Below are 23,807 nucleotides of genomic sequence, written 5' to 3' on the forward strand. Positions count from 1 at the left end.
TTAAAACAAGTTGGATGAATCCATGTGGTAAAAAGTAGTACTAACACGACCGAATGGATATAACAAACTCACCTAAAACGACCCTAACCCAACCATACCATTTCCATCCCCTCCTACCTTCTCCCCCGCCTATTCGACACCGACTTACCTGTTCGGGCCAATAATGGATTACAATCGTATAACGACAGGTAGCCAAGATTGTTATAGCGAACACTACTATTACTACTACAACAATCATTTGTGGGATAAAGCAGTTTGCTCGAGGGTGGAGAGTACCTGTCGTCATAACTCTGGATGTCACAACAACTACTACGGTTGCTTTTTACAGGTAGACGCTGGTCAGGCCTGCCATACCTTGGACCATAGCGCGACGCGGCATGGGGTTACTACAAACAAGCGCTTAGTCGTGAGCCATTTATGAGAGCCCGTCGTGTTTGCCGGCGGTAGATGTAACCACGAGCAACACGTATCTTCGCATCGCGAGTTAAAATAGAAAATTTAAAAAGAGAAAAGATACTGTCATATATATATTCACAAATACATATATATATATATATAAATTAAGGTGTCCTTAATCGTTAGTGATAACCGGCTGCATGTGACATTGTTTTAAAAGAAATTGACTAAAAAACGGAAAAAGTTCTGTTATGTAATATATGTATTATACATACCTTATACCACTTCATATACTTAAAAGGTTCGTTATGAAAACAGCTAATTAAAAAAAGTATTATTTCGTAAAGTTATATATATATATATATATATATATATATATATATATATATATCCACACACATCTACTTGCCAATTAATGTGTTGTAGTGTTGTACTGCTCTATCATTAGCGACAAAGGGCATTCAAAACAAATCGATTAAAAAAAAAAAAGTTTTCGTAAAAAATCCGGTCATCTTTCATATATATAAATATATATTATCCCACGTATTTTATAAATCGCTTTCAGCCCTTTTCTAAGCATTGTACACACATAAACGATTTATTGAAATTTATTTTTCTTCACAAAAAAAAGCAAATCATCAGCGCTGTTCCCTTTTTTCAATGGCGTTTTAGTCGTATCCCTCTGTCAAAGCTACTGGCCTTTTTCACCCTCTTTCTATGGCACATGGCTAGGCCCTCGGAAAAAAGAGGGAGTATATGAATAAATGAGCGCATGCCTGGATGTTATTACTAGTGAGAAAGAGTGAGTACACGTGTTTGTTTGTTTGTTTGTCTTTTTTTTTTTTTAATATCTTTGCAAGAAGTGGGTACACACATGCCCCATTTATAGTTTCTATGACAAGCGCAGGTGTTTGATTTAATGTATGGACACTTTTTAAGCTCAGGGACGATGTAAGGTTTTGTGAGGCTGACTTTTTTTGTCAGATTTTTTTTTTCTTTTTTTTTTTTTTAGCTTTTCTCTCGGTCGACTTAAGAATAACATAGCTATTGTATTTAACAGCCTTGCAACTCATTGGATGTAGCCTTGAACTAACATGAATATACGCGTTCCAAGCGCAATAAAAAAATATATATATATAATAATAATAATAATAATAATAGGATTATTATAAACGGCAGATTATTTTAAGAACTTTTTAACAAAAACAAAAATTTCTGTAAAAATAATCCTAGCTTCACACTACACTTTTTTTTGCGGTGGGGGGTCAACTGTCAAGTAAGTCACACTTAAAACGATATAAAACACGTGCACAATCATGTCTATAGCTTGTCTATATTTTTATGTTTATATTTTATAAATATATTGCATACATGCGTTCACTAAATCTTACTACACCTGTGTTATTTTAAAATAAAAAATGGATTATTGTTGACAGTAGGTTTGGCCGGTTTAACAAAAGTTCGCATATTTGATTAAAGCATATTAACTAGGTAAATAATAAATCACGCACACGGGAGGGTCTTCGGCAAAGTTCGGTGACTAAAGCGCCAGGCCAGCTTGAAATCCGTTCATATCAGCCTGGTTCTTCGATGGGAAGCACGTCACCTTCAAAAATACTACAAATAGAAACTGGTTGTCCAGAAGGTTAGATAGTAAAAAGAAGGCACTTCTGATTCTTTTTTTTTTTTCTTATTATTTATTTTTTTTTTAACTCGTCCATTATAATCAGTTACTCTTTTTTTTTTTCTTTTTGTAAAAAAAACGGCTGAAACCACACAGTGTGATATTCAAATGCTTTAAAACTTGGGTCCAAACATGCAGTTATGATCTCTAAGCAAAATCACATATTTATATTTACATGACTTATATGCATCGACGTTTCGAATGCGTCGCACTGAGGAAGTTGAACCCGGTCTCACCAAAGGCAGGTGAGTCTCCCCCACAATCCTGGGTGTTGGAGGGGGCTGAAACATAATGAGGTTTAGTTTGAAGAAAACATTCACGTGGATATTCTTTACAAGTGTGTGCTTTCTTGTCGGCTTCAATCTCTACAACCACAAGTTGTGGGAGCATACGTACACGCAGACGAACAATGGTGATGGAGGCGGAGGAGGGCGAGCAGATGGAGGGGACAGCAATGCCGGTTACAGCAGCAATAATCCTCGGCATCTCCCTTGGGGAGTGGCGAAAAACATCATCTCGCGACATGAACTCGCCGAAGAACCGGTGCCCGCCGCGGCCGCCACCCTCGCGTCAATGGCCCAACTGCTTCTGCAGTTCCAGGCGAAACAGAAAAAAATACAACAGCAGGAACAACAGACAGGCCAACAGAAACAAAATAAAGAGAAAACATATTTTAAAAAATCCAGTTCTCAAATATTCGCCATGCGAAAATCTATTAACGGGACTCGCCTTAAACAGAACTTGTCAGTTGCGCTAGATCGACACGGGCAAGCCCGAGCTCGAAGAACGCTAAAGATCTGGCCAGAGGACGATCCGGGGAATGACAGGATTGAGGCCCAATTAAGGTATACCCCGCCAAATTACTCCTGGTCTAGTAAAGAAGCGGCAAAACCGCCCAAGAATATTAATATTAATAATAAAAATAACAATAACGTCCCGGTCGCGGGACCCATTATAAAGAAAACGGGTTCTAACATTGGCAAAACGAATTGGACCCAACCATTACAGAAACCCAAGACAATCGTCCTATACAACGGCTTCGGCGTGGCACAGGTCAAACGCGGCCGGGAGATCTTCGTAGAAAACAAATGTCAGGTAAGCAACTGTTTCTTAACCGACGATCGGGCTCACATGGTGGACGCGGATGCAGTGCTCTTCCATCACGCTGCAATCTCCGTCAGCGGGCCCCGGCCTCCAAACCAGATCTGGATCTTGTACATGCTGGAGTGTCCCTACCATACGCCGGGTCTGAGCTCGGTAAAGAATCTGTTCAACTGGACGGCTACCTACCGTCGGGACAGCACGATAGTGGCGCCCTACGAGAAGTTCCGCTTCTTGAACGCGTCGCAGACTCTGAGGAAGCCGCTGAAGAACTACGCCAAAGAGAAGACCAAAAAGGTGGCATGGTTCGTATCAAACTGTGGTGCACAGAATCGCCGGCGGGAATATGCCGACGAACTTTCAAATCACATTCCGGTAGATATATATGGTGCGTGCGGCCCTTTGAAGTGCCCCAGGCCCGTGGCTGACAGGTGCTTCGAGATGCTCAACAAGGACTACAAATTCTATTTGGCTTTTGAAAATTCCAATTGTCGTGATTACATTACGGAGAAGTTCTTTGTCAATGGATTACAGTAAGTACCTTTTTATATTATGTTAATATATTTTAATATTGTTTAATTTGTTTTCGTTTTTTATTTGTTTAAAGTATTACAGCATACATCGTGTCCTTCCTAGTTTAAAAAATGCACTTTGATGGGATAATAATTTCAAATTTTACCTGAATCTATTTTTGCGATTTTTTTGTTTTGTTTTTTAGGTGGCGAATAGACTTTCTTCGAGCGTTATTATTGGCTCACAAGGAGCTTTCACACAGGTCATCAAAGATCTCAGCCGGTGGTGTTCCCTGGAAGCTGAGTGACAACAAGTCTCCCCAGATTTCCAGTACTCTCCACCTCTTTCTATAGTATTTGAAAATAAATTTGCATTATCGCAACAGCTGCTTGCCATTGATTTTTCGTTGGCAACGGCTATTGGCATTAACTATAAGCCTCTCCAAGGTCCCAGTTCTCTTCGCACTTATCTAGCGGTGGTCTGGTCAGTGCTCCCTCCTCCGTCTTTCTCTTCCTCCTTGATTCTACTTGGCTGTTTAGTCTCACTTTTTTTTCTTCTTTTTTTTTAGGTGGAGGTTCAGTGATGTAGTAATGGGGGTCTAGGGACGGGGAATGGGGTTGTTATTATTATTATTATTATTATTATTATTATTATTATTATTATCTATATATTAATACGATAGCGTGTGTGTTCTTTTGTGTATCGCGCTAACATCCAGGTTGTTTAATTGTTATGTTCTTCTATTTCTTGTTATAAATAATTTTACCAAGAATTCTTCATACGTTTTGGGTTCGGTTTCGACTATAGCTGATGGCACTTAAGCTATCTATTTTTTTATAAAGAATTTTATCAAGAATTCTTCATAATTTTGGTTTGGATTATAGCTGAAGGAACTAAAGTTATATATATAAATATATATATATAGGCAACTGATCCTGAAGAAATTGCAAAATAGTCAACACACATATTTAGTGAAAATGTGATTCAGAGGTTTCTTATATGTCGGTTTAACAAAACATAGCCCCCCCCCAACAACAAGTAATATGCTCGGTAACATAAACTAGAGAATTTTTCCACACAGTTGACTAATTGTAGAATTATACAGTGCAAACCACATAAATTCTTACGGTGAATAGATAGTCGATGTTGATTCTGTGGTTTCTTTCGCATACGGTTAAAGAAATCATACCCCCCCCAAAAAAAAACTTCGCCAAAGTAGTTGGTTTTGAGCTGGAAGAATAGCTGCCAATGGGACAGATCAGTGAAATTGGATAGTTGTTTGCACGTGACATCGACTATGTGGGGGGGTACGTTTATCAGTAAGTTGTCAATATAACCGAAATTTGCTAAAATAATTTTAAGATTACAAAAAAAAAATGAAAATATTTGAATTACCAGATATACAGACCAAAATAGGCATAAAAATGCATCAAAGCAACCCCCCCCCCCGAACAAGGCCGGGTAACACTGCTAGTATTGTATTATTTCGAAGATTCTATTCTTGGTATTGTTTTGCCCGATATTTTTCTAGTCAAAACTCTTTCTAGAAAGACACCGGGTATTACATGAGGAACCATGTAAAGGTTGCCAACATCTCAAGTGAAACTGATTTTCGTGGAACGATCTGGATAAGAACTTGAGACACTCACACCTGTAACAGAGTATGGGCATGCATATGGCAGCTGTATGCAAATGACCGAGCCGTGTGCGAGGAGACGTCCCAGCAAGGAAGAGAGAAAAAGGCTATAAAAAGAAGAACGTGTGTGCGGAGCGACGATCACGTTAGAGAGGAGGACCACGATTACGTTCAGGAGAGCAAACATTAAATACGCGTGCTAAACATGGCAGGTCATGAAATAGAGTACCTGTAAATAAATGCCATTGTTTCCATGAAGAAAAGGAGTCGAATTGATTTTCCTTGTTATTGTTACTTGCGACGGAGTCTACAAAGTGTTGGGCCCCTAGATGCTAACGCATATGTAATATTAGACGTTGTCACTCCGTGTCGTTAAGTACTGAATCCCCGTCATCTCTCTATTATTGTAGATAGACTATGGTGAGTTTCCAGAGACCTCGATCTTAAGATTATAGTTCGAGAGAGTTAGTTTGTCCATCTCACCTGTGAGTGGCCTACATATTGTTGTTCGCAACGGACGATTTTATTTCTTTACATTATATGAATGATTGGAGTTGGAATTAAGATTCGGCCCAGAGTAAGTTAACTTTCGTTATACTCACAGTAATCAACGATTACGCTCATCCCTATATCGGAAGCCAACTTTTACCGGACAACCTCTCAATTTCAACTCGGCCATTTGTTAAATAGGCGGTCGGAGTATATATGTACTCTATGTATATATGACGTGTATATAATGCGTGTATAAACAAGTCTCTATTTACTGTTCACGTTTCATGTATTTCGTGTGATCGTCTCTAATGTGTATATTCATAACAGTCTATTTTTGTGTATGTGTGTGTGTGTGTGTGTGTGTGTGTGTGTGTGTGTGTGTGTGTGTGTGTGTGTGTTCATATATGATAACAATAAAAGGCCGAATACAATTCTATGGGGTGTACATTGGAGAATGAGGAAACATACCTTCTATCTGGTTGATCTTGCGTTGACAGGAAAAAACTGCAATATGAAGATTCTTACAACGGAAGTATTATTGAATTAGTTTGGAATTATTTTGGAGATGAGTCGCGGTTGACCTGACGAAGGCCAGATGAATAATTGGTCGAAACGTCGTGAAAACAACAACTAGAAAATTATGATAATAGTCGAAATAATTAAATAAAAAATTATACAATTTACTCATATAATAGTCGAAATAATTAAATAAAAAATTATACAATTTACTCATATAATAGTCGAAATAATTAAATAAAAAATTATACAATTTACTCATATAATAGTCGAAATAATTAAATAAAAAATTATACAATTTACTCATATAATAGTCGAAATAATTAAATAAAAAATTATACAATTTACTCATATAATAGTACAAATAATTAAATAAAAAACTATGCAATTTACTCATCTCCAAAATAATTCCAAACTAATTCAATAATATAACAATCGGTATGGACCCAACAATTGGAAGAACAATTGAATTTATAAGACCAACAAAATCCAACCTTGGTTGCCTTTCGGGGCTCGTGGTGCAGTGGATAGAGATGCAAAATATCTTATCTAGAGGTAGCGGTTTCGATCCCACCCAAAGCCGGTCAGAGGATTAGTTGACTAAACCGTGGTGAGATGACAACAACTATTGAAGGCAGCAATTGCTGTGGACGTAGTTGGAGGATTCGACCTTCCTATCCCGTCGCGTTTAACACCTGACGAAGGCCAGATGAATAATTGGCCGAAACGTCGTGAAAACAACGACTAGAAGATGAGAATAATAGCCCAAATAATTAAGTAAAACTTAAACAGAAGTCTTGTTTGTATTTACAGCCTTTGTTTCCCGATGAAAAGGGACACACTGGTCTTCAGTTCTACAGCTTATTGTCACGATTTGTTGACCGACTCTCTCGACCTCCGATTGCTAACCCTTGTTACAAACTGACTTGACTAACTTCCTACATGTAAATCTAAAACTCATCATTCGCGTAACCAAAGAATCAAAACTCATCACCTATTGTTTTTTCCAAAACCTATTTGTTATTATTTTCTTTGTCTGCTAATTTTCTAAACTGCATAATGACATTCTTAGTGAAAACATATCAGAATGACATTTCATCCATCAAGTTACATTCCTGGAAACTATTTAATGCATGTTTATTCTTCTAAAACATAACTTTTCGCTTCGATAACATTCTTCTATGTAAACTTGATAACTAAAAAGTAAACCACAATAATCATAATCATAATCAACTATCAGCAAGACTAACCGGTATTTTCCAGGAAGCTAATAACATAACACTTTTAATTATTAGATATCATTATGAAACTAGCTATCCTGAGTTCAAATACAACGGAATCAAGTGTGGCAGTTTACGCATTGTTAGAAAAGCAGCTTCCCAAGATATGGCTTAAACGTAGAAATGACACTAATAGAGGTGGATTTTTTTTACCCACATATCGAATAATAATAGTAAAACTTGTATAGTAAAATTTATTCATTGTAATTTTTGCAGTATTCTCAAGAAGAAAGATTATCTTATTGTTTTTGTTACTCTCCGTAAAACCGGTGAATTTTCAAAAAATTCCCCAAAAACTAAAAAGAGGAAAAATCGAACCCAATGTTAATTTTACCTATTTTGACGTAAACAATGAAAAAAGCGCGATTTTTTAAAATTCTCTCAAAAATCAAATAGCCCGTTGGCATTTGCCGGTATGGGACACCTTAGTCGATTAACACTAAACTAACATATCTTAAAAGAATGGGAAGGCAAAGCCTGGAAGTGATGACCTCCTACAACTGCACATACGAATCATACCTAAGCCAACAGAATCAGTATTCTCGCGGGTAAAAAAACTTTTAGATTGAACTCCATTCTCTGGATTCATTCGCGAACAAGAACTATGATACGAAATGGCAACTAAATATCTCAGATTTGGACTTCCCTATTAAAACTATTTTTTATCGTTTAAAATGAGTTCATGAAGAAATACTCACACAAAATTAATTCGTTTTCTTTTTAATTTATTTTTCGAGTTGGGAAGAGAGAGAGAGAGAGAGAGAGAGAGCGCAAGCAGGCAATCCAATACGTATCTATCAAAGTTATGTATATACGAGCAAGCACATAGACACATGATATCCGGTTTAATAGTTTTATTAATACACCCATCATGAAACATTTCTTGGGGGTTAAAGTTCAACAATGCAGCCGAAACAAATAACAAGTACTCACATGATCTTACGTGGTGTTCATTTATATATATATATATATATATATATATATATATATATATATATATATATATATATATATATATTAATACGACATGTTATCTGATTAATTGGTACTAACGTCAGCTAACGAACTTCCTAATTTTCTGCGGAGCACTACCGGAAGCCGCGACAAGACAAATCCGTTTCTTCGCTTTTATTATGAATACGTTTTTTTTTTATGTTTGAAAGTTTCTTATTTTGATTTCAATAATTTCATTTGTTATTTTGATTTCAATAATTTCATTTTTTTTATTTTGGTTTCAATTATTTCATTTTTTATACTTTTTATAAATATATATTTATTATATAAATTCAAATATAAAACAACTTTAATTTTTTTTTAATTTGGAAGAAAAAAATTTATTTTTGTAATTTCATAAACATATTTCTTATAAAATTTCAAATAAAATAAAAGCCATTTTTTATTATTTTGTTATAAAAAGTGCAAATAAAGAATAATTGTGTTATGTTTATCTGTTAATAATTGCAAAATTATGTCACCGATCGGAGAAAAATATTAAAGAAATATGCACCGCCAAACGATTGTGAAGAACGGAGTGCATAAACCCGTGACGTCAGACTTGTGTTGACTATAAGAAGTATGGAACAGCAGAAGTGGCTGAATGTTTTTTTAACCTTAGTTTATCTTCTTCAAACTGCAATTAATAATTAATCTTTGTTATAATTTTGTTAGGTTTTAAGATTTACACAGTTTAATGATTAATAATATTATAAACACTTGTATATTAAATATTAGATACGGTTTTACTAAATATGTACGACTGTTCATTTTGTTAATTACCGGTTTCTATACTTTTATTTAGTAAAAAGAGACAAACTAAATATTGTAGTGGTCTACAAAATGTTTATTTTTTGTGCAATGATATTTTTCAATCGGTTTTAATCTGGCGATAAAATAGCTGGCAAGAGCCATGTTTATATAAAAACTTAATATTCAAAAAAAGATTTACACACCATTAATTAAAAATCTATATAAGGGAACAGTTTGAAATAATGGAATTTTAATCATTTTAATTTTTTTTTAATTAATTAATTTTTAGGAAGCTTTCTTTGCAATTCAACTGATAATAGAATATATTAATTAGAAAAAACGCTATTTGAAAAAAAAAACAATATCAAAATTAGATTCTTATGAATTTTTAATTGCAACTTCAAGGTGAGTGTTTGTTTAATACATGGATTTAAACTTTTAAAAAATAAATATTTTTTACTTATTTGAACTCTTATGTTTCATAATAAATAGAAATTTCGATCAATTTAATTATATTTTGTTCAAATTTTGAAAAAATAAATATAGATGGGGAACACGCACTAACAATAGATTTCCCTGATATATTTGACGGAAACTGCATTTTATATGTAATTTTATTCATAAATAGATAAATATCGAAAGTTTCATAAAAATCTAACCATTAGTTGATTTTTGCTAGATTTATTAAACACGGTTATGTTTTCACGTTCGAAATGCTTACTAAATGGGAACCTTATTTTAAAACGTCAATTATGTAAACAAGATTTTCGTTTCGCATTTTAATTATTTTCGTACGATTATTTTTTTTTTTAATTATTACTACCGTACTTTGGGGTAATTGCGCCAAATCTGGGTGTAATTGCGCCAACTAAAAAAAAAGTGCTCTATATGCGTGGTTGCCAAAAGAGCACTTTTAGCTAGTTGGCGCAATTACCCCGGACTTGGCGCAATTACCTCGGCCTTGGCGCAATTACCTCGGCCTTGGCGCAATTACCCCGAACTTGGCGCAATTACACCAGATTTGGCGCAATTTCCCCAAGTACGGTAGTTTATTTTGCCCTTCTTCTTTCAAATGGTATAAAGGTATTATTGATAATATTAACTTATAATAAAGTTGCATCGTGTTTATATAGGGAGGGGTCATTCTGTAGTGAATTTTGGAGGTGACCACATAGCAAGATTTACGATTGAAGTGAGCTGATGTTTTCCCCGTCATTAGCTCCCACGAACTTAGGTTGGGGAGTTGAGTGTTACTATAACACGAACTGTGTTAAGACGATGTCTTAGCTATAACAATCGCCAACAACTTTCCCCACTCTCTATCTGTGACTAAAACTAAACGAAAATCTTATAATCAGAGTTTCTTTGCTAGAACTGTTCGCCTGTGGAACACAATACCATGTGGCTGCTTCCCAACTAATTACAGCATGATCATTTCAGGTTTAATGTAAATAAGTTCATGTTGAGCCGTCCTCTTAAATAATCTAACTCTACCAAAGTTCCACCTTTACCGATCACGTTATTTCACCATCTACCTAACATTTAACCCTTATCCTAGAGTAGCTTCCGGGTCTTAATGAGTGGTGACTCCCCCAATGTTTAAAAATATGACACTTTCAATAAATTGTAAGCGATATATATGTATGTAGATATTCAAAAAATTATAGCAATAATTATATGTGTGTGGGGGGGGGTATCGGCACTAACCCTAATCGGGCTTAACCAGCTTCCTCCTAAGGAAGAAGTTTCATGGGAGTATGAAATTCACAAGCGGTCCCCAGTCGCATATATACCCCTGTCGGGGGAGATGACGACGTTATGTTTTTGCAACTCTCGCAGGGAGGCGTCGACGTCCTCCTACATAGAGCGCTTGGAAGTGCCAAATTGGTCACCCATTTTAGCAATGACCAAGCTCAACTTCGGTGATCTGACGGGAACCTGTGTGTCAACGTGATTATGCCATGTGTGTGTGTGTGTGTTTATATATATATATATATATATATATATATATATATATTTATTAATTTGGTATGTCTTATAGTTAGACTTTACACACAAACACACACATAATATATATATATATATATATATATATATATATATATATATATATATATATATATATATATATTATGTGTGTGTTTGTGTAAAGTCTAACTATAAGACATACCAAATTAATATATATATATATATATATATATATATATATATATTAATTTGGATGTCCTATAGTTAGACTTTACACACAAACACATACAGGTATGTTTTCACGTTTGGAATGCTTACTAAAGTGTATTATAATATGTTCTTGAGGATAAACGTTAATCGTTATCTAAACCTTATGATGATTGCAACGTCTTGTCAGACGAGTGCAACTCCTTCAGACACTTAAAGTCCATGAGCCCAAAAATGACTTCCATCGCCACAGGACCATTTCAGTAGACAAATACCTGGGGGAGTATCTATACACAGATGATGTTACAGAGTCTTAGCTTTGTACGACAGCTAAGTCTCTCTCTCTCTCTCTCTCTCTCTCTCTCTCTCTCTCTCTCTCTCTCTCTCTCTCTCTCTCTCTCTGTTCAAAATGTTGAGATCCAGAAACAAGCAAGAGCAAGATAGCCAGCAACAAGTTAAACTGCAGACCAGCTTAATGCGGGTACTGGTCTCCCGCTTTATGTTTCTTTTTTAAATCAGAGATTTGCTTCTTCTAGAAAGGTTGCCTTCACCACGCCTTAAGGGGGGCCCTCTCCACCCCAATACACACATACATACACACAAACACACACGGTGCTAGTTGGCCGTTGACCCCGAAAAAGAGTTCATTCGCCCTTTTTATATAATATATATATATATATATATATATAAACCAAGGAAATGCTTAAAGGACAACATCAAGGATAATCTGAAAGCTCTTGGTATTGACAGAGCTAGCTAGGAGAGTGCTTCCAATGATCGTAAAAAGTGGCGCTCCATGGTTTATCATGGCTGTGATAGCTTTGAAAAGAAAAAATATGCTCATGCAAAAATGTAGCGTGATATCCAGAAAAAAAAATCTATCAGATATGTTAGGTCTGTCAGAGGTTTTTGTGCTGAATCACGTATGTTATTTATGTGGTAAATGACCTTATCTGGAGCTATTCTAGCTAGCCGCAAGCGATTACACGGAAATAAGTCTTTCTTTCACGGGGAAAACACTGCGGAACACAGATGTTCTATTTGTTCTATGGTCTGCAAATCAAGTAGTGGTCTGAAGCGTCATATGAATGTTCATAGTAAAGCAGTGTCGGTTGGCGTCCCTCAATCTCAGCTAAAGTGTGATCTCTGCAATAGACTGTGTATGAGTTATGATATATAATCGCCACTATAATAATTTTGAATACTTACAGACACTAGTGATTTACTATTTCAGGAATCATCAGTGTAGGGACTCAAGATTATCTCCGGTCGACAGATTCGAACCCGGCCACGAAGCCATTTCTGACTTCATTAGCATGGAATATACCCCACAACCGGGGTATTTACTGGTTTCATCGAATTGATTTTTTTTAAATTTACATAGTCCGTATCATTTCAAACTGAACACTTTATTTATTTCACGTGGTAGCATGCTCTTGTACCGTAAGCCGCGACTGGATAGAGGTCCTAAATAATTGTATTTTTCGATCGTCTATATTGAGAATTGTACGCAGTGATTAGAGTACTTGGAAAGAAATCGATTGTACATGTAATATTCTCTTGAAGGTTGAAGGTTCAATCCTCGGTGTGGGTGACCGAAAAATACAGTTGCGAATTACTTAGGACCTATACCCAATCATAACTGAGGGAACAAGAGCATGCTATCTCCGTGAAGTGAATAAAGGGTTCCGTTCGAAATTCCGTCCAAATTCCCGAGTTCGATAGAAAACGTTCCCGAGTGCGATAAGATACGCCTGAAGAAGGTCAGCGGTTATATCGGCCGAAACGTTGTGTAAATCACACTCAAGATGAGAAGATGAGAACAGTAGTCTGATGAATCAAAACGATCCCCATCTCAAAAATTCAGAAATGAGCCCAACCGTTTTTGTTTTATTTCTCATTCGCGTGCTATGTTGGTTAATAAATGCTCATCAGTATATCTTTTTTTTTTCTTTACTCATATTACCCCCTTACAAAGCATATCGCCAATTGGACGTAAGGGGCTACTATTTGGAGACAGGTCTAGAAAAAATTTACAAGATATTTGTTTATATTACATTTAAACTTCTATATATCAGTACAGCCAGGGAAGCGGACAGCGGGAAGGGAATTTCAAAGTCTAGCTGTTCGATGGAAGAAACTATTAGAACAGAAAGCTTTCTGGCATTTAGGGAAAACAACAGTGAAGGGGTGAGATTTTGTTGCTAAGCGGGTTTGTCGGGGATACGTATGTCGAGGGGGTAAAAGTGAAACGAGTTCATCAGAACACATTCCCTTAAAATATCTGTAAAGTAGGCACAGTGATACAATATTGCGGCGATGGGACAGAGGTTAGAGCTTAGTTGATAAAGTGGGACCTATTAGATTGACAACTCCTTTTTTGGACTTTATCTAAGAGGGAGAGACTAGTGGTAGATGCACCAGCCCAGCTGTGGCAACAATACTCCATGCATGGGCGAATTGTGGCCATGCATGGGCGAATGGTGGATACTTTTAGGTGTGAGTAGTCTTCTAGCTCGATAGAGGAAACCCACCTTCTTTACAGCAGCCTTTGCAATGTCATATGTGTGTATATACATAAACTACTTCATTTACTCACATAAAATTAATATACGAAAGTATAAATTTATGCGTTAACTTTAAGTATTTACTTCAAAAGTGCTCAATACGTAGGTAGAGCTAGTTAGTAAGGTATAAAATATATATGGCGATTAAGCTACACTGAATATTCCTGCATAAGCCTGAAGAGTCCTAGACTGGATGAAATGCTTAATCGCCATATATATTTTATAACTTACTATTTATATATATATATATATATATATATATATATATATATATATATATATATATATATATATATATTCTTTATGTAAATATAATCATATCTTGGGAGGATGTGCAAACCATTTCCATCATTGATATCATAAGGCAAGAAAAATAAAAAATTAAAAAGGTCAGACATGGAAAAATATATTTTTCTCCTCTGAAATTAAAAATGCTCTTAAACCTTTTTAATTTTTAATTTTCTTGCCTGGTGAAATAAATAATGATTGAAACGGTCTGCACATCGCAGCAAGATATGACTATATTTACATAAATAAAAATATATAATTTGCTCTCTTTGATTGAGCACTATCAACAACTCTTGTTGGAATTCAATGATTTTAATCTTTTGAATATGTTTCAACCTATATATATATATATATATATATATATATATATATATATAATTTATGAGCAAACAGTTAATAAAATATGTTAAAAAACAAATGAGTTAAAAACATATTTAATCTGAAATCTAAGGAAGTCATGCCTACGTAATATTTCTTGTTATTCGGGTTTTCTTTCGCAAAAATTTGTTGCTTGATAAACGCTTTTGGTTAGACATTTATTTTGAACTGGGCAAAGTGTGCGGTGTCTACAGTTGCATTTATCTTCAAAATCCGATACTATGACCACAAAAGTACATTCAACAATAACAAAACACCGTATAAAAACAACACTAGCGAATAAATACTGGGAACTCAAAGAAACCGGACATTCGCCGGTAGTCGAATGAAAAATAATAAGACAAGCTACCACGTGTAGACATTTCGATGACCCATGTAAATCATGCCTTCATAAAAAATTTGCTATCCTGTACTTTAAAGAACCCCAAAATCTATTAAACTGTAGAAGAGAAATAGCAAACAACTGTGTTCACTGAATAAAATTTACTCTAGGACAGCGATACAAAATAGCTTTAAAACTAACAAAAACAAGAGAAAATAAACAAATAAATAAATTAAATAAACATGAATATACATAAACGATCACACATATATGTGTATATATATATGTATATATGTGTGCATGTATGTATGTACACATATGTATATTTATATATCAAAAAGGAGGAAAACGTCTGCCTTAAACCACTAACCTAGTTCTAAAACACATCCTTTGTTCGATAAAATGCATGCCCATTGGCTGATAGGAAGGGGCGCAGTGGATACTAGAAAGCTGATTGGCTAACTAAAATCCTCAACGTATATAAAAACGAAAAACAATCACAGAATTCGCGCATAAGCCTGACGAATCCTAGAGTGGATGAAACGCCGAATATTCAGTGTTGCTTAATCGCTATATATATTTTAGAAATTACTAACTAGCTCTACCTACGTATTGAGCACTTTTGAAGTAAATACTTAAAGTTTACGCATAAATCTATACTTTCGTATATTAATTTTATGTGAGTAAATGAAGTAGTTATATATATATATATATATATATATATATATATATATATATATATATATATGTGTGTGTGTGTGTGTGTGTGTGTGTGTGTGTAGTCATCTACATACAGTACTGTTTCGCTATTTCACAGCTCATCAGTGTGATTAGACAATCAACTACCTCAAGCCAGGATCGAAACTCGATCGCCCAACCGACAGTCGGAGCTTCTAAGCGTTACGCTATACGATATCTTATGAAACAGTACTATATGTGGATGACATATATATATATATATATATATATATATATATATATATATATATATATATATATATATATATATATATATATATATATATATATATTTGATCTTTTATGTGGGCTGGTTTGGGTACGTACCTATTGTCAACTTTCTATGATATAGTTTATAGAGGCGGTTTGTCACGTAGTTTAGATCTTCATTTATGATCATTAACATTTCATTAACATTTCTATCGATCATTGAATAAAAAACGACAGCTTTTGCCAATTGTTTCTTTTTATTAGAGATCCCACATATTATAGGGCGTATTGGATTGCGCCACGTAACAATGCTCCAATTGTATTCGACTGTTTACCTCTACTCATGCGTATCTACGATATATTCTTTTGCCTCGAGGGTGCGGTTAAACCTGTAATGTAACTTACGTGCAAAAAAGCGTTGTTTCTTTTTTTCTTTCTTTTTATTACTTAATTAGACCTAGGAACTACCACCTCCTGCTACACATGAGGCAGTCAAAATATATCATCGTTTTCGAGATCCACGGCGTCATTACAACTTATTCCTGTTGTGATCAGATCGGTCTCGATTTTTTGAAACGTAAGCTTTTTTGGAGGGGGGTATTATTAATATGTCATGACTAGGGCTGTGACAACAGAAGATTCTTTTCATTGTTTTGACTCTCGAATATATATCCGACACAGTTAGACACACTTAATCAACAGAGACATACATAACTCTATAGTGTTCAAAATAGACTTCGTAGCCTCGTAGGAGATGTCCTTTTCTCCTCCTTGCAACCTCTATCTCACAGAAGAGATGTTGCGAGTTTGTTTCTGCTTTATCGTTATTTTCATGGAAAGTGTTCGACTGAGCTTCAATCTATGGTCCCCCCTCGCCAAACTTTCACAAGAAACACTCGTCTATCTGAAAACACTATCAATAATCCCCCCACTCGTTATCTGTGTCTAAACCTAAATGTAGATTTCATGAACAAAGCTTCTTTCTTAGAACTGCATGCCTGTGGAATTGTCTTCCGTTTTCCTGCTTTCCAGCTGACTACAATATGGTTGTCTTCAAGCCTAACGTAAACAAGTTCTTGGTGAGCCGTTCCACTTGTTAACAAATTTACCGAATATCCATTACTAACGATTACTATATTGTCCAATTTCTACTGTACACACTTTAACCCTTATCCTCGAGTGGCCTCTTGGCCTTGATTTGCGGTGATGCCTATGTAAAAAAAAGCATATAAGATATCAACAGATACACACTCAAGAGTCAAAATAATGAAAAGAATATGCTGTTGTCCTAGCCCTAGTAATGACTTATCGAGGCCCGGGAGCAACAAGAATAAACCTTAAACCGATGATGTCGATTGGACGATAAACAAAATCATGAAAAGATTGGAAGCAATTTGTGAAATTGACAGAATTTGAGAATTTGAGTTAGGCAAGCCCGTTCTAATGCAGATATCCTAACTGTAATCTCCGAACGTATATACTAAGCACTGAATAAGGCGAGCGAAGCTAGGTTAGTAGCCCTAGACATATCGAAGGCATTTGACAGGGTGTGGGACAGTTGGCACAATGGTCTTCTCGTGGTATTACTGGACATGTACTTAACATAATCAAATCTTTTTTAGATGAGAGAAAAATCCCGGTTGTCTTTTATGGTCGTTTATCAAAACAACATTAAATAAATGTGGCTGTGTTACAGGGGTTCTCTCTACCGTGCTAAAAGGTTACTCACACTTGGGAGTACTGGTGCATCTGCCACTAGTCTCTTGCTCCTAGACAGGGTTAAAAAAAAAGAGTTACCAATCTCATAGGTCCTGGACTATCAACTAAGCTCCAACCTCTGTCCCATCGCCGGAATGTGGCATCCTTGTGCTTGTTTTACATTTCAATGGTAAATGCTCTGACGAACTCAACGCACTAGTATCCCCTCGACGACAATACCCTTGATAAACCCAACAAGCAGCAAAATCTAACCCCTACATTCTAGAGATCTTAAGATACCGTAAAACTCGAATAGTTTGTTTTTTTTTCCTTTGAACTGCTACACTTTGGGATTCCCTACCGGGTCCATGCTTCCCTGATTGTACTGACATGCAGAAATTCAAGTGTAATGTAAACGGACATCTCGCTGCCCAACTCCCCAAATAGTATCGCTGTAAATCTGATCCCAAATAGTAACCCCTCACGATTAAGTGGCTCTGTTCTTTGTTTGGTGAAATAACAATTAAAAAAAAAGTATTTGGGTGAAATAACAATTAAAAAAAAGTATTTGTTAATATTGAACTGTACAATCGGATGTTTAACCTTATTCGTGGTGTCGTTTTTCATACCAAGTCGAGGATACGTCCCCATCAATCAGTCCAACAAGACCTATGCAATTTTTGTTAGATGACTTTTTTTCTGTCGGGCTCAGGTATGTTTCTGTGCAATTCTAGGTAATGATGGGACGATTCCAATAGTTTTCCGACTCCGAGATAGTTACGGATTCTCTTCTAAATTTCCGATTCTGATATAGTTGCCGATTTTGTGCTAAATTCCCGATTCCGATGCAATTAACGAGTCCGATTCTTTTAGAACCTTTCAATAATTAGCTATAGAATTGTTGTTGTTGTTGTTGTTTTATTAGTAGTAGTAGTAGTAGTAGTAGTAGTAGTAGTAGTAGTAGTAGTATTTTCAGATAACCATAAAATTACATGTACAAAAATACACTTGTAATGAAGTACCTGTAAATTTTCGTTTTAAAATCTATTTATAATTTCATCATTAGTACAAGAAATGGAAAAATTAAGTTTTAAACAAAAACAAACAAAATAAAAAAGATTAAAAAGATTGTTTTGGGCCTCGAGAAAATAAACAATTTTTCCGATTCCGATACCCCCAAAATTCCAATTTTTCCGATTAGTCGTGCTAACATCAGGTCTAGAAAGTCTATCCTTTCAATCTCTATGGTCTCTCTTTGATAGAAAATTAGTTTATTGCTAATCGCCTAGCGAGAAACACCGACAGAGATACCCAGACATTTTTGTAGTGTAGAGCGCTCTTTCTTTTGAGCGCTGACTTTTCAGTTCTACAGAGCAGAAACGATAAAATTGTCGCCCTAGAAAAGACGATATGATTCCATTTCCGTTTTATTAAAACCGGCTTTAGTTTTTTTGTTCCAGACCATCTATTTGTTGGCCAGTTGTGTACAAATCCCAAGAGCGATAGGAGTCTTCTATCATGTCTGAAAGTGACAGAATGTTTAGAAAGCGAGATCGGAGATGCGTCGCTGTACAAATCATGTTCTCTATCGATCCTCGTTATGACAAGACCATTGTCAGCACCCTCAAAATGCAAATCCGGACGGTTCAACGCTTGAGAGCACAGCTCAATGGAGTTTCCGGCCAGCTATGGTCTTTAGTGTGGTTTCAAGTGAGGGACACATCATGCCACCTTCTATGTCACTTCAAAATGTACCTAGATGTGCTGAAGAGTGTGGTGATCTCCTGGTGCAATCAGGTGCCCACTGGCAGCCCCTGGGTTTTGCAGTAAGACTCGACACCGGCCCACAAGTCCAAATAGACTCAAGCTTCGCTTCAGAAGGAGTGCTACGAATTTGCATCCTTCTCTTATTGCCTCCTCTTCCTCCGATCTGAACTGCTGGACTACTTCGTTTGGTCATACGTTGAGAACATCACCAACATGACCCCCCACAATACTAAAGCTAGCCTGATTGCCGCCATCTGCCGAGCTCCTGTCGGCGCTTGTGGAAAAGGCAGGCTCCCAGTTCCGAGCCCGTATCGAGGGGGTGATTAAGGCTGAAGACGGCTACATTGAATAGATGTCAGCATAATCAAGTTACCTCGATTGATTTTTTTCAATAAAGATTTTAAACTAAAGCTGAAGTATTGTTTTCTTTAGGGCGATAAATTTATCGTTTCACTCTGTAATCTTGCGACCTTGTGTTACACCTTCTGGTGCTTAGAGGGCTTGTAAACATTGAGCTTCAATCAATTTCAAACTCGATATTTTATAACGATAAATGATCATAAACAAATGAGCGTGAAAAAAAAACAAGAGCATGACATTTGTTATTGTTTTGGACAAAGCCATCTGCTCATCCAAAACCGGAATAATAGCTTATTGTAGTAAATGTTGTTTTCGTTTATTTGTTTATTGTTGTTGTTTTTCGCTATTTGTTTGTTTGTTTGTTTGTTTGTTTGTTATTTTTGGTTTTTGGTTTGGGGGGGGCAAATAAAGTGAAAAAGGCAGAGACAGATGGGTGACCTTACTTGTCAACAATCTTGTTTCACTTTCCTTGTCCTTGTACTTGTGGTAGAACTCCCTGTCCTTATACGTATCCCTGGAAACCGGTGCGATATTCGTCCCGGCTTGATAGAGCCGGTTTCCTTCGAAGTAGAAAGCATATAATGAATATTGATTACCAGTCGCATTTATATACTGGTCAGGGGAGATATTTAATCTTTGTACCATTTGGCAAGATATCGTCGTCCTCCTATTGTAACGTTGTCCGGAAACCAACACACGGTATATGCAGTTTCAGAAAACAAGGTTGGTTGGTTGTTTTGTTTTACGGCATATCAACCCTTTTCGGGCTATTTAATACCGGATCCAGTTATTTTGAAGAAAACGTTTTTAATAGAATATATTTATTTTTTTCATATCGGTTTCTATTTAACCCATAAGTTGGGACCCTGACAGGGACTACCACTCCGGGTCACAGTGGACCTGGGAGCAATGGCAATTAAAGGATGGCTACGTACTCCCCAAAGCCCGTAAGCTAGGGTCTCACCATCGGATATAGTTTAAGGTCATATCCAGGACCAGAAAACACGGACAATAAACAGGAAATAACTCCAACTCGTTTGTGAATAAAAGAGTAGATTTGACCATTGGGCTAAGATCAATATGTAGTATCTGTTCTGATGGTACACTAAAGCTAATTTGTTCTTGGCCAGTGTAAGGGAAGCCCTTTGGTAATTTTTTACGTACTTTCCGCCATTAGCAATCACATTTAAAATAACAACTTTTGAAAGTTTTCAGGTATGCTGAAAACGAATATTGCATTTAAAATTTCCACCAACAAGTAATTATCCGGATATTAAGCAATGCAATACTTTTATGCTATCATATATTTGGCGGGCCTCCAGTATTGCATTACTTAACGTCTGGAAAACTACTTGCTTGTGGAAATTTTAAATGCGATATTCGTTTTCAGCATACGCGAAAACATATAAAAGTCGTCATTTTAAAGGTGATTGTTAAGGTGAAAAGCAAATAAAAATTTAACTCCACCCCCCCCCCCCGTTTTTTACTGAGGCAATTTTTAATTCTGCCTTCTTCCAGAGTACTTTGGGGGGGGGGCTGGTTTTTCTCCGCATTAAAAACGACCTTATGTCACATTTTACTCTCGTGAGGAAGCAAATAACCACTAACTCAAATTCGCGTGTTCTTTGTAGCAACAACATTTATTTCCTCATTTTTCTCTTTACCGCTGGGACATGATCGTCTTCTTGTGAGTCCTTCGCACATGATCACGAACGTTATTAACCTCTCACGAGATCTTGGACGTTATCTCGTTTCGTGCTTCACGTTTCTCACTTGATCGTTCTCTTTCCTCTTTTTATAGTCTTTCCTCCCTCCCTCCCTCTCCCTACAGGCCACGCCATTTCTCATGCATTTACATCCGCGGAACGTTGCCCTTAATTAATCAATGTTTTTACGCGTGGGTATTTCTTTTTTTCTCACTCCTTTAAAAGTCGCATCTTTTTATTGCGACGTTCGTTTCTTTTGTAATGTTACATACGTTTATACACGTGTTAACGTGTAGACACTCAGGGCCCAACACGTGGTAGACTCCGTCGCAAAGGAGAACAAGACAAGGAATATCTCGACTCACATTTTTCCGTTGAAACAACGACATTTACGAAAGGCGTGCAATAAGCAATGCCTCTGACCCAGTCTCCATAGCAGTAGAGCAACGAAACTTGGCACAGTTGTTAGTCTTTCTCTATATAGTACCACCCAGAGTTATGCATTTCTCCCATCGTTTGATGCAGCTCCGGAGACCGTTTTTGTAGAACACCCCAGGTTGGTCCACCAACCATGACGTGATTTCAGAAATCAAGGCTGCATCATCTGGGAAACGCTTTCCTTTCAAAAACAACTTCATGGCTGGGAAGAGGTGAAAGTCAGAAGGTGAAAGGTCAGAAGAGTATGGAGGATGGGGAGGATTTCATAATCACACGACCGTGCTTCTGATCTGGCGACATGCGAGTTGTGGACCAGAGTGTTGTCCTGCAGGAGGAGAGTACTTCGCTGATCTTGCCCCGCCTCTTGATTTTGATAGCTTCCCTTATTTTCCTCAAAAGTGAAGCATAATAGGCTCCTGTAATTGTGGTACCCTTTGCCAGGAAATCTGTCATCACTACTCCGTCCTGGTCCCAGAAGACTGAGCATGACCTTGCCAGCGGAGGACTGCACCCTTGCCTTCTTTGGAGGTGGTGAGTCCAAGTGTTTCCACTGCATTGACTGAACGTTGGTCTTTAGATCATAGTGATGGACCCAGGTTTCATCCTGTGTAATCAGTCTTTTGAAAAACTTTGACTCATCTTCTTGGCACATTTCCAAATTCATCCTCGAGCACCCGATGCGTTCTCTCTTCTGGAATGGTGTGAGCAACCTGGGAATCCATCTGGCAGACACCTTATGCATATGCAAATGGTCATGAATTATAGTTTCTGCAGACCCTGTACTAATCTTGACATCTTGGGCTATTCGGCGAATAGTAATGCGCCAATCTTCCAAAATGGCAGCTTCAACTTGACGGACAGATGCCTCATCAATGGCAGAAGAGGGGCGACCAGGTCTGAGAGCTGTTTCCACAGACTTCCGGCTATGTTTGAATTTACGATGCCAGCGTTTTACAAGGTCATATGATAGGGGCAATATCACCTAAGTTTCTTTCATTTCATCAAAAGTCTCCTGTGGTGTGCGTCCTTTCAAATACAAAAACCGGATCACTGCTCGACATTCAACAGGCTCCATTTCATACCTGACTCAGTTCAAACACCTGTAAAATAGAAACTACAATTAGTTGAAAACTGTAATTTGCCACATAAACCGTAGAGATATAACGCATTAAACATGCAAAATTTCAGCTATATCAGACAACTGGAAGTGGGTCAGGGGCATTACTTATTGCAAGCCCCTCGTATTTTCGGGTACTTTCCTGGATAAAACGTAATCCTTTTCTCTGATTTCTGTCCCCTCGAACGTGATTCTCGGTCTGCGTACGCGTTCTTCTTCTTTTTATATCTTTTTCTTTTCTTCCTCGCTGTGATGTCATTGTGCACACGGCTCGGCATTTGTATTGAGCCGCCATACGCGCGCTCGCGCTCTGTTACACTTTTTATTGCTAAAAAGAAATGCAACGATATTGTGCTAAGTGTTTCTTAATGGCTTTATTTTTTTAATAGAATTGGTTCACATATGAGAGAGAAGGAGGAGGTTAGGGTTCTCTAAGCTAACGAGTGACATACGGACATATTTTAGATCTGTAATATTTCGCACTTACGTCTATCAACATTTTCTTTCTATGTTATGGGTCAGTTGCCTCGCAGACTTGCATTATTCGATGTCTTCCGTTAGGCCTCCACATGTAACGTTACCCATGTTTAAACACGTTGTAGACTCCATCGCAAGGAACATAAGAAAGAAATAACTCGACTCACGTTTTTTCTTAGTAAAACAACCGACATTTATCTAT

At 36.8% G+C, this 23,807-nt stretch overlaps 1 protein-coding gene across 1 annotated transcript in view; it reads left to right on the forward strand.

Annotated features, from left to right (window-relative positions):
* The first annotated feature begins 1,580 nt into the window (after positions 1–1,580).
* The window catches only part of LOC145293205 (glycoprotein 3-alpha-L-fucosyltransferase A-like), a 106,141-nt gene continuing 83,914 nt past the window's right edge, over positions 1,581–23,807 (forward strand). The window contains exon 1 of the mRNA XM_080139724.1: positions 1,581–3,714. Coding sequence (XP_079995850.1) covers positions 2,372–3,714 — 1,343 coding nt within the window. The 5' untranslated portion in view covers positions 1,581–2,371. The remainder of the gene's footprint in view (positions 3,715–23,807) is intronic.

This window comes from Euprymna scolopes, chromosome 14, assembly GCF_053919585.1.
Source record: "Euprymna scolopes isolate OS-2025 chromosome 14, ASM5391958v1, whole genome shotgun sequence".
Classification (NCBI taxonomy): Eukaryota; Metazoa; Mollusca; class Cephalopoda; order Sepiida; family Sepiolidae; genus Euprymna; species Euprymna scolopes.